The sequence below is a fragment of the Oncorhynchus tshawytscha genome, linkage group LG07 (genome assembly GCF_018296145.1).
Source record: "Oncorhynchus tshawytscha isolate Ot180627B linkage group LG07, Otsh_v2.0, whole genome shotgun sequence".
NCBI lineage: Eukaryota > Metazoa > Chordata > Actinopteri > Salmoniformes > Salmonidae > Oncorhynchus > Oncorhynchus tshawytscha.
In genome coordinates, this window is record NC_056435.1 from 26,451,783 (window position 1) to 26,463,782 (window position 12,000).

Sequence of the window (12,000 nt, forward strand, 5' to 3'; positions counted from 1 at the left end):
ATAGTTCACAAATATATTTTTTAATGTAAAACAGATTTTTCACTTGGCTGCAAAGTATCAATTTTAAGGACATCTAGTGGTCAAAATGCTGTAGTAAAATTGCATTACTGTCATAGCCTCCGCAATTTGATTCATTCCGTTATAAATTGACTGGGTTTGAAAGCCAATACTTACTCTTCTGCCTTCCAACTAGATTCAGAATCCACCTCTAAGAGGGCGTCATCACCCAAACTTCTCCTAATAAACTAAAGTTCCACACACTCACAGTAATGATATCATTGATTTCAAGGCGACACATTAAAAGGGTTGTTGGTTTGTTAACTATTTGAAAGCGCACCATGCAATACACGACAGTAGTCTGCTGGATTTTACATTTCAAAGTTATAATTTATGTTATTCGAAAGAAAAAAAACATAGCACTTATTGTATTACAATGTCTTACCATCCATTAAACAACAGACAACCAACAAGTAAGAGCTGGGAACTGTTCTACTAGTAACAGATGTGATTTACACTCTGGTAAAATGTACAACAAAAAAAGAATTGCATTCAAAATTTAGAATGTTTTTTTCAATTATGTGCTTGTGAACTTGTGATTTTTTGTATTTCTGCTTACATTTTTACCTAAAATGTCATAATAGATGTGAACATGTTTAATCAAATAATACAAAAACAATTGTACTTTTACATTTATTTACTGAGACAATTGATTCAATTTCTTTGTTAGGAAAAGTATGTGAACCTCTAGATTAATCATCTGCATTAAGTGTATTAAAGTAGTCAAAAGTATAGTATTTGGTCCCCCTATTCCTAGCATGTAATGACTACATCAAGCTTGTGACTCTACAAAAACTCTGGATGCATTTGCAGTTTGTTTTTGTCGGGTTTTGGATGATGTTCTTCCCAATAGTAACCGAATGGGGGATGATGACTGGAGTAATTGTATTTTTAATTGAGTAGATAAGACGTTTGTAACCTTCTCACTTAACATCATTCATGATCTATTCATGATTATTCATCATGGCGGTAGCATCCACATGAATGTGGAAACGTTCAAAAACATGCTCTATTCTTACCTAAAAATAAAAGTGACTCCAAAAAGTCAAGCCTTCACGTTTCTGTTGGGCAAAACATAAACCAAAACACTTTCAAAACAAACTGCAAATGCATCCCAGGAGTTTATAAAGTCACAAACTTGATGTAGTCCCTGCATGCTAGGAATATGGGACCGAATACTACACTTTTAACTACTTTAACACACTTAATTCAGATGATTAATCGAAGAGGTTCACATACTTTTTCCAATGAGGAAATGTAATGTTGGATCAATTTTCTCAATAAAGAAATTAAATGGTACAATTGTTTTTGTGTTATTTGTTTAAAATCAGGGTCAACTTGATCTATTAGTAAGACTCACACTCTAGGTCAAATGTATGCAGAAATTCTAAACAGTTCAAAAGTTCTCAACCCACAACATGTACACTTTACATGTTGACAATAAACATTACAGTAATCCAATTCAAATAATAAAATATCAATAGGGTTTATGAATAAGAGTATGTCACTGTTTTACATTGACACGTTTAAACACGGGCTGGCCAAGAAGAATCTGTATATCTATTGCACGATTTCTTCATCATTCCTCTCTGAACAAATATGCTAAAACTCTCAAAATGATTCCATAGAAAAATCTGTTAAGAATCTCAGGGTGGGTAAAATAGAATGTCACCTGATCCGACACATTTGACCTGGGACGAGCCCTTCAGTGGTTACTAATAGTAAACTGTACAACATACTCAACACGTCAGGCTCTACTGTACAGTTCCAACATCCTACAAGGGACACGACAATGGCTCAGAGAAAAAGATCATAGCCAAAAATAAGACAGTGTGAGGAAATGCTCGAAGCATTTCATGGTCAAACATTTCTAAAAAAAAGTTGTGTCTGTTACAACAATAATAAGACATGTTCAAATATTGTCGACAAAATATGTCTTGAAACAGTTCCTTGAATTCACGATGACACGAGGCTCAGATGTGTTATTTAAGTTAAATATTGGCTGGATAGATTACTGAAAATTAACATTCACACAGATTCCACTAATAAATAAACGTATTTCTGACAACTTGAATACCATGACAAATTGGTATGTAGCAGAACATGTACTGTCTAACTGACGTTCTAATATACATAAAGTAAATGTTAATCTATTACAGAAGACAAGCTGAGCATGAGTTAACAAAGAAATCCCCACAGAGAGCTGACTAAAAGGGGTCCGACAGAGCGAGAGGAGCCGTCAACTCTTCGGAGAATTCTGACTTTAATACAACAGATAAGAGTCAACCAGCTCTCATGCACACCCTGTTATCTGCAGGTATGACCCTCGCTCTGTCCACTACCGGATTAAAGCCAAGCAAACATGTGAGAAACAGACGTTCACCATTCCTCAAGTCAAATGTCTTAAGCAGAGAATTCATGTCAAACAAAGCATGTGACCTTGAAGAACGCCGTCTTGGGTTACGCTAATTGCGAGGGATAGATGTCAGAGTAAGTGCACGGATGAAGGTGGGTTAACCTCACTTTGGAATGGTGTGACATTTTCCACATTAGACTGTCAGTAGGAATCAAGTTCAGTGCCAGGACAGACAGGAGAACCCCCAACTCAGCATATGCTCCTGTTCCTTTAAAGGACGTAGAAAATAAAGGACAATAAAGTGCCTCTGGTTATCTTTCACGAGGCAACCGCTAGGAGAGCCGGAGCCATGGTTGCCTTCTTGTGGTCGCCTTCTCTTCTTGACGCAGTGCTTAGTTTGTTTCTCCTCTCCATGTACAGTACTTGCTTTCATCCCATCAGTGACCGGGGTGGGGAGTGTACTGTGGCGGGGAGTAAGGAGGGGGTGCTGCAACACACAACAGTAAAAGCTTCAACTGTGACATAGAAAATACAATTATCTGTCTTTTTCTAAAAAATGTGCTTCAGGATTGTGTTTACTCTTTAGACACTGATATGGCATTCGTCTACAAATCACATCACTCAGTAGTGATCATAAAGGTGTTTCAAGTTGTCCTCTTACCTCCCTGAGGGTAGCCAGGGTCTGCCATGGGGTACGGGGGGAACGGCCCGGGTTGCATCATGGGGTATGGCTGGGGCATGCCAGAATACTGAGGTGCCATTGGGTAACCAGGGTGCTGATAATCAGGATGTCCCATCACCAGCGGCTTGCCGTAAGCGTCATACATGGGCTCCACAGGGTAGCTGGCCATTGGGATGTGCTGGGCTAAGGTTGAAGCATATCATTGAGTCAATATAGGAATACGGTATACTGTGATGATCGCACTAATTCAAAGAACCCCCCCATCCCCATTTTTGCCTTGTATGTCCCAAATTCTTTTGACATTATAACTCCGTCTGACATTATAACATTCAAAAGCAGGCAGACTTCAAACCCTTCCCAACTGCAATTCCAAATGACAATTTTGCAAAAAACACCACATTGTATACACACATCATCTGTCATATTAACACATTCTGTTAGCAATTATCCATCATGCTACCGTCATAGGGAGTCCTGCCACGCTGCTGTCGTTGCTGGTAAAGGTAACAGCAGGAACACATGAAGCAGCACACCATGGTAGCAATGATAGCCACGAAGAGCAGGATGGACGAAGCAATACCAGCGATGGTGGTAGGGCTAGGAGAGGGAGGGAGGGAGGGGAAACCACCTCAGACTCTTTCTAAAAGCTTCCACAGAGTAATATCAACACATGATCTACTTCATTTTAACATTAAGTGCAAAAGTATCAAAACAGCAATTACCAACTGTTTCATCCACAGAGTTACCCTGTGACGCCATAGTTCCAAGGTTCATAAACTGCTATCCAGTCCCATCTCTGCCTCAGCTCAGCTATTCACAAAGTGTCTCATAGTATAGGGGTGCTGTCCTAGGATCAGTTTGACCTTTTAGATCATAATGAATACGACGACATGGTCAGAGGTTACTGATCCTATATCAGCACTCTTAAACTGAGAAGCGTTATGAATTGTATTTGTCACATGATTCGTAAAAAACAGGTGTAGGCTAACAGTGAAATGCTTACATAAGGTCCCGTTCCAACAATGGAGAAAGAAAATAGAGAAATAATAGAAAAGTAATAACAGGTAATAATACAATGAATAAATACACAATCTGTAACGATAACTTGGTACGGGGTACCAGTACCGAGATGATGTGCAGGGGTATGAGGTAATTGAGGTAGATATGTACAGTTGAAGTCGGGAGTTTACATACACCTTAGCCAAATACATTTCAACTCAGTTTTTCACAATTCCTGACATTTAATCCCAGTAAAAATTCCCTGTTTTAGGTCAGTCAGGATCACCTCTTTATTTTAAGAATGTGAAATGTCAGAATAATAGCAGACAATTATTTATTTTAGCTTTTATTTCTTTCACCACATTCCCAGTGGGTCAGAAGTTTACATACACTCGATTAGTATTTGGTACCATTGCCTTTAAATTGTTTAACTTGGGTCAAACGTTTCAGGTAGCCTTCCACAAGCTTCCCACAATAAGTTGGGTGAATTTTGGCCCATTCCTTCTGACAGAGCTGGTGTAACTGAGTCAGGTTTGTAGGCCTCCTTGCTCGCACACACTTTTTCAGTTCTGCCCACACATGTTCTATAGGATTGAGGTCAGAGCTTTGTGATGGCCACGCCAATACCTTGATTTTGTTGTCCTTAAGCCATTTTGCCACAACTTTGGAAGTATGCTTGGGATCATTGTCCATTTGGAAGGCCCATTTGCGACCAAGCCTTAACTTCCTGACTGATGTCTTGAGATGTTGCTTCAACATATCCACATAATCTTCCTTCTTCATGATGCCGTCTATTTTGTGAAGTGCACCAGTCCCTCCTGCAGCAAAGCACCCCAATAACATGATGCTGCCATCCCCGTGATTCACGGTTGGGATGGTGTTCTTCGGCTTGCAAGCATCCCCATTTTTCCTCCAAACATAACGATGATCATTATGGCCAAACAGTTCTATTTTTGTTTCATCAGACCATTTCTCCAAAAAGTATGATCTTTGTCCCCATGTGCAGTTGCAAACCGTAGTCTGGCTTTTTTATGGCGGTTTGGAGCAGTGGCTTCTTCCTTGCTGAGCGGCCTTTCAGGTTATGTCGATATAGGACTAGTTTTACTGTGGATATAGATACTTTTGTAGCCGTTTCCTCCAGCATCTTCACAAGGTCCTTTGCTGTTGTTCTGGGATTGATTTGCACTTTTCACACCAAAGTACGTTCATCTCTAGGAGACAGAACGTGTCTCCTTCCTGAGCGATATGGCGGCTGCGTGGTCCCATGGTGTTTATACTTGCGTACTATTGTTTGTACAGATGAACGTGGTACCTTCAGGTGTTTGAAAACTGCTCCCTTGTGGAGATCTACAATTTTTTTCTTGGCTGATTTCTTTAGATTTTCCCATGATGTCAAGCAGAGGCACTGAGTTTGAAGGTAGTCCTTGAAATACATCCACAGGTACACCTCCAATTCACCCAAATGATGTCAATTAGCCTATCAAAAGCTTCTAAAGCCATGACATCCTTTTCTGGAATTTCCCAAACTGTTTTAAGGCACAGTCAACTTAGTGTATGTAAACTTCTGACCCACTGAAATTGTGATACAGTGAATTATAAGTTAAATAATCTGTCTGTAAACAATTGTTGGAAAAATGACTTAGATGTCCTCACCGACTTGCCAAAATTATAGTTTGTTAACAAGAAATTTGTGGAGTGGTTGAAAAATGAGTTTTAATGACTCCAACCTAAGTGTTGGACTTCCGACTTCAACTGTACATATAACTAGGAATAGAGTGACTAGGTAACAGGGTAGATAATAAACCGTAGCAGCAGCATATGTGATGAGTCAAAAAAGTTAGTGCAACAAGGGTCAATGCAAATAGTAAAATAGTTAACCAAATTGCTATCCAGACTAACTATTTAGTCTTATCACTGGGGGGAGGGTGTACAGGGTTCTGTTAGTTCCAGACTTGGTGCACCCTCTGTAGCGCCTTGCGGTCAGATGCCAAGCAGATTCCATACCAAGCGGTGATGCAACCAGTCAAGATGCTCTCAAAATGTGCAGCTGTATAATTTGAGGACCTGAGGGACCATGCCAAATCGTTTTAACCTGCTGAGGGGGAAGAGGCGTTGTCATGCCCTCTTCACAACTGTGTTGGTGTGTTTGGACCATGATAGATCCTTAGTGATGTGGACACCGAGGAACTTCAAGCTCTCGACCCGCTGCACTACAGCCCTGTCGGTGTGAATGGGGGAATACTCGGGCCTCCCTTTCCTGTAGTCCATGATCAGTTCCTTTGTCTTGATGACGATGAGGGAAAAGTTGTTGTCCTGGCACCACACACTGCCAGATCTCTGACCTCCCGTAACATACACTGAACAAAAATATAAACGCAACATGTAAAGTGTTGATCCTATGCGTCATGAGCTAAAATAAAATATCCCATAAATGTTCCATACGCACAAAAATGTTACTTCTCTCAAACTGTGCACACAGATTTGTTTACATCCCTGTTAGTGAGTATTTCTCCTTTGCCAAGATAATACATCCAGCTGACAGGTATGGCATGTAAAGAAGCTGATTAAAACAGCATGATCATTACACAGGTGCACCTTGTGCTGGGGACACTAAAAGGCCACTCTAAAATGTGCAGCTCTGAGGGAGTGTGCAATTAACATGCTGACTGCAGGAATGTCCACCAGAGCTGTTGCCAGAGAATTGGATGTTAATTTCTCTACCATAAGCCGACATTGTTTTACTAAATTTGGCAGTACGTCCAACCGGTCTCACAACAGCACACCGCATGTATGGCATCATGTGGGCGAGCGGTTTGCTGATGTCATCGTTGTGAACAGAGTGCCCCATTGTGGCGGTGGGGTTATGGTATGGGCAGGCATAAGCTACGGACAATGAACACAATTGCATTTTATCAATGGCAATTTGAATACCTTGACAAGATCCTGATGCCCATTGTTGTGCCATTCATCCACCACCTCATGCTTCAGCATGATAATGCACGGCCCCATGTCACAAGGATCTGTACATAATTCCTGGAAGCTAGTTATTCCATGGCCTGCATACTCACTAGACATGTCACCCATTGAGCATGTTTGGGATGCTCTGGATAGACATGTACGACAGCGTGTTCCAGTTCCTGAGAATATCAAACAACTTCGCACAGCCATTGAAGAGGAGTGGGACAACATTCCACAGGCCACAACCAACAGCCAGATCAACTCTATGCGAAGGAGATGTGTCGCGCCGCATGAGGCAAATGGTGGTCACATTTGTGATCCATGCCTTGTCTATCTGTATCTGTGACCAACAGATGCATATCCTTATTCCCAGTCATGCGAAATCCATAGAATAGGGCCTCATGAATTTTTTTCAATTGACTGAATTCCTTATATGAACTGTAACTTAGCAAAATCGTAGAAATTGTTGCATGTTGCGTTTATATTTATGTTCAGTATAGTAGTAGGTGCAGAGGACTCTTCTGCTTCACCTTAACGGTGTTTTCAAACTGGGTCATGCTCATTAGGACGAACGGAAAGCAAAAACAATGAGTCAAAGACAAGTTAAAGGCCTCCCGAGTGGCGCAGTGATCTAAGGCACTGCATCACAATTGCTAACTGTGCCACTAGAGATCCTGGTTCGAGTCCGGGCTCGACTCTCGACCTTCGCCTCTCCCGAGTCTGTACGGGAGTTGCTGTGATGAGACAAGACTGTAACTACCATTTGGATATCACAAAGTTTTTAAAAAGTACCACCGTTTCAATCCAAGGTTAAATAAAAAATTTAAATCACATCTTCTCCCTACTGGAAACCACCCTGATCTCCAGTTGGGTGTTACTGCTCCCAGTGTGCTCAGTGTGCTCAGTGGTGTTAAGTGATGATGAAAGCTTTTTATGGTGTGAAAAAAATCTGTAGTGTTGTGTCCTCTCAGATGCAAGGTCACTTACCTCAACATTACACCAATCTCCGAGAGGGAATATAGAGTGACCACTAACCTGTATTGATACATGCCCAGCTAGCACACTGGATCGAGGTTCAGACTTGGCCGATGTCATGTGGCCCGAGCCTGGGCCACCTTCGGCAGTATTACTTAAGGCTAGGATGCGGGGATTGAGCTTGGGCCGATTCCGGTGTGAGTTATCTGGCCCAAATGTATTACTTGAGGTTCGGGGCGACTCTCTGTCGGATAATTACATGGGTTGCTTTATCTAATTAACATTTCATAATTTCACAATCCTGTTTCTGTGATCAGAAAATACAATTAACATTTTAAAGACATTCTTTAAAAGTCCTGTGTAGTATTGTAGTATTTTGATACTTTGTGCAAGGCAATTGATAAGCATTAAAAACTTTGTGGATTGAACCTCCCGAGTGGCGCAGCGGTCTAAGACACTGCATCGCAGTACAAAACTGTGTTTCTACAGATGCTCGTTTGAGGTCCGTGCCGGCTGCGCCCGGGAGACCCATGAGGCGATGCACAATTGGCCCAGCGTTGTCCGAGTTAGTGGAGGGTTTGGCCAGCCGGGATGTCCTTGTCCAATCACGCTGTAGAGACTACTGTGGCGAGCTAGGCGCATGCACGCTGACACGGTCACCAGGTGTATGGTGTTTCCTACGGCACAAAATGTTTGTTTTTTTTGTGGATGGGTTTATTTGTATGTGTAAAATGTATAGTAGTAATATTTAAAATTACTAAAATCGGGTAATTTTATATACATTTATTTACATTTTCATCTGGACACTTCTGGGGGGATTCTGGTGAGATGCTGGCAAAGTCAGCTGAATTCTGTTAGACGGAAACGATGTACTTGGGCCGATTCTGGGCAGTTGTTCATTTTGACTCCGGGCCGAGTCCGACACGCGATTCAGGGCCAATTCAATCAGTTCCGGCCCCCCGGAAGAGGGCCGCTTCTGGGCGGTTTCTCCGAGAGAAATATAGTGCCGAGGGTAGCAATGTAATCAATTAGCAAAATATGACCCATGTGTACTCTGACATTTAGTGAGCCAGTCACGCACACACACCTGAACTGGAAGAGCACGCAACGCTTCTGCTCCCTCTCCGTGATCCTCTTGAGGCCGTCCAGGCAACAGTAGCGCTTGTGGCAATTCCCACAACAGAAGGTCATCGGGGGACAGGGGATACCGTTGTGCCACGTACCATTCTTATCCACGTACCACAAGCAGTCATCAGTGGCACCCACTGCAGATACCGACAAGGAGAAACAGACAGAGCCAGACAAGACAGATTCAGAAGGGTGGACTGACGGAGGCAAAAGAAAGCTGATTACACTTGAGACTACTCAGTGGACTTAATATATTTAGTAAGACACCAAACAGCCCATCGGCTCCATCTCAACACATAATTACTCTGTAATTACACTTGGAGGTTGAAGAATGACACAGTAAAAATGTTTAGTGGTTATGTGCGTTAGGCTGTCCTGTAGGCCCCGATGCTATACATAGGTCAGGTGCATTCAACTCTGACCCTACGAGATACAGAGCCTGCTGGGTTTCTGTTCTACCTGATAATTAATTGCACACACCTGGTGTACCAGGTCTAAATCAGTCCCTGATTGGAGGGGAACAAATTTAAAATGCAGTGGAACTGGCTTCAAGGTCCAGAGTTGAGTTTGAGGGTAGAACAGAAACCGAGCAGGCTCCGGATCTCGTAGGGTCAGAGTTGAATGCACCTGACGGACATATAGCGTCAGGCCCTACAGGACAGCCTAATGCATGTAACCACTGAACATTTTTACTGTGTCATTCTTCAACCTCCAAGTGTAATTACACAGTAATTATGTGTTGAGATGTAGCCAATGGGCTATTTGGTGTATCACTAAATATATTAAGTCCACTGAGTAGTCTCAAGTGTAATCAGCCAGGTCACAGTTGTAAATGAGAACTTGTTCTCAAATGGCCTACCTGGTTAAATAAAGGTGAAATTAAAAAAAATAAAAGGGTTATAGGTAATTATGCCACTTGCATAGGTGCCCCACTACCTCCCAACCCATACTAGGGAGTTCCTGCTTCATTAATGTAATTTCCTTCTGGTCTAAGGTACTACAGATTAATCAACAGGGATGTGTTGGTTCGCGAACTAACAGCTCTTTTTTGAACGTCGGGAACCGAATAGCATCGGTGAAAGAGCCGTTCGTTTGGCTCCCTCATTTTACATAGTTACTACTGCTTTGAGCTCAAAACAACGATTACCTGTAGATAAATTACAATGATCTAAAGAGGGTGAATCATCACTACAGAAACTGTAAATAGTGGGGAGAGCAAATCATTCTGGTACACGCTCATTTTTGCAGATCCTTAAAATTTTAAAATAAATTATCCAGATGATCTAATCATTTCTCAGGACAAAAATAATAATAAATAATACGTGAACGTGCATTTCACGATCTGACATAATGGTAGCCTACTTTTGGGGCTTTACTTTAGAGATCTGCAATTTTTTCTTTGGTCCTAGATCGATTTTGAACGAAAAGCCCTTCGGGAGCCAAATGAGACGGCTCTTTTACATGAAAGGAGCCAAATAGGCCGGCTCACCGAAAATACTCAGAATGCCCATTACTAGAACCAACTACTAAGGAATCTGAGCCCATGTCATATGAAAGTATGTTCATTTAAATTAGGTCAGTCGCCATTTAGTGCAATATACTGTAAATATAATTGAATAATGTAACAGTCGATGGATTGATCAATTGATTTCGTGTATATAATCAAATTAAAATTTGATGTTCCCCTGATCACTTCTGACAATTATTAATTGCTTTGACATCACTGGGTTCGAATACGGGTTAGACTATTTTGTGATTAATAAACATTATGTATACTTAATGAACGGCACATCTATTCGAGATAAAATGACCAAATATAGGCCAGAATAACAGTTGTCTATGTAGGCGTGAGACTATTTGGCTATCGTGCGTTTCGCATTTCATTCGAGACAAGCACTGGAAATTCTTGAATAAATAAAAACACAAAACATACATTAAGGTCTATAATAAATATAGGTGAAACATCCGAAAAAAATGCATCATGTCTGGACACCCCTTAGTACGTCGAGGCATTATCTGGATACATTAGCCCCATGTCTCTAATGGATTCATCTACCGCTACAATTTATGGATACATTCTTGCAACACGTGTAAACTATATCCAGAAATGTAGCGTAGTGCCGCGGCCTGTTCGAAAAACCAACCACCATCGTCAAGACTTACCCTGCCAGGAGGAGAGGAGGACGGTCATCACTGGCAGAGCCATAGCGATAAGGGACATTTTGCCTACTGTGAACATACTGTCCAAAATGATGAAAAAGTCGATTTTTGAGCAAAACCACTGGCAGCTTTAACAGCTATTTTGCTCCATACGCCGCTGCAAATGATAATCTCTCTATAATCATGCTCTAGTTGTGGAATTGCATGACAGACGGGAGGGAATGAGGTTAGTGATCAACAAGATCTGGGTAGAATGACACATCGCCCGTGACGCTGTTCACCCAGGGGTCAGATGAGACCAATGAGATTCCTTAGCGCCTCCCCGGCCTCCTGGTGGAAATAATGCACTGCACATTATTCCAACTGGCATTTTTAGAAGATGGCATTCTGTTCACAGCACACAGGATGAGAACCCTCTTGTTGGCTTCAGTGACAGCTAAGCTGACTATTACTCATTTGAATACAGCATACCACCTAAAAGTAAGTTATCCTAGGCCAGTAGTTTACAGAACAAAATCAGTATTTCCAGTACAATGGTTGTTTTATATCCAATCCTCAAAATTGTGTTCTTCCAATTCTTTCAGGTGTTGCATATTTCTATTATTGATGCAAATTATTAATAAATGCAATCACAAAAAAAACACCCAAAATAGTAATAACTGTCCTGCATTTTCCATTCTCTTTC

At 41.4% G+C, this 12,000-nt stretch overlaps 1 protein-coding gene across 1 annotated transcript; it reads right to left on the reverse strand.

Annotated features, from left to right (window-relative positions):
• Window positions 1-362: 362 nt before the first annotated feature.
• Window positions 363-11,580, reverse strand: LOC112254224 (protein shisa-4-like). Its single transcript, XM_024426570.2, has 5 exons — window positions 11,319-11,580; window positions 9,115-9,292; window positions 3,556-3,692; window positions 3,075-3,278; window positions 363-2,900 (listed from the first exon to the last, which is right to left on the reverse strand). Exons 1-5 carry the CDS (start codon window positions 11,392-11,394, stop codon window positions 2,851-2,853), a joined length of 645 nt encoding a protein of 214 aa, XP_024282338.1. The 5' UTR covers window positions 11,395-11,580; the 3' UTR covers window positions 363-2,850.
• Window positions 11,581-12,000: the final 420 nt, after the last annotated feature.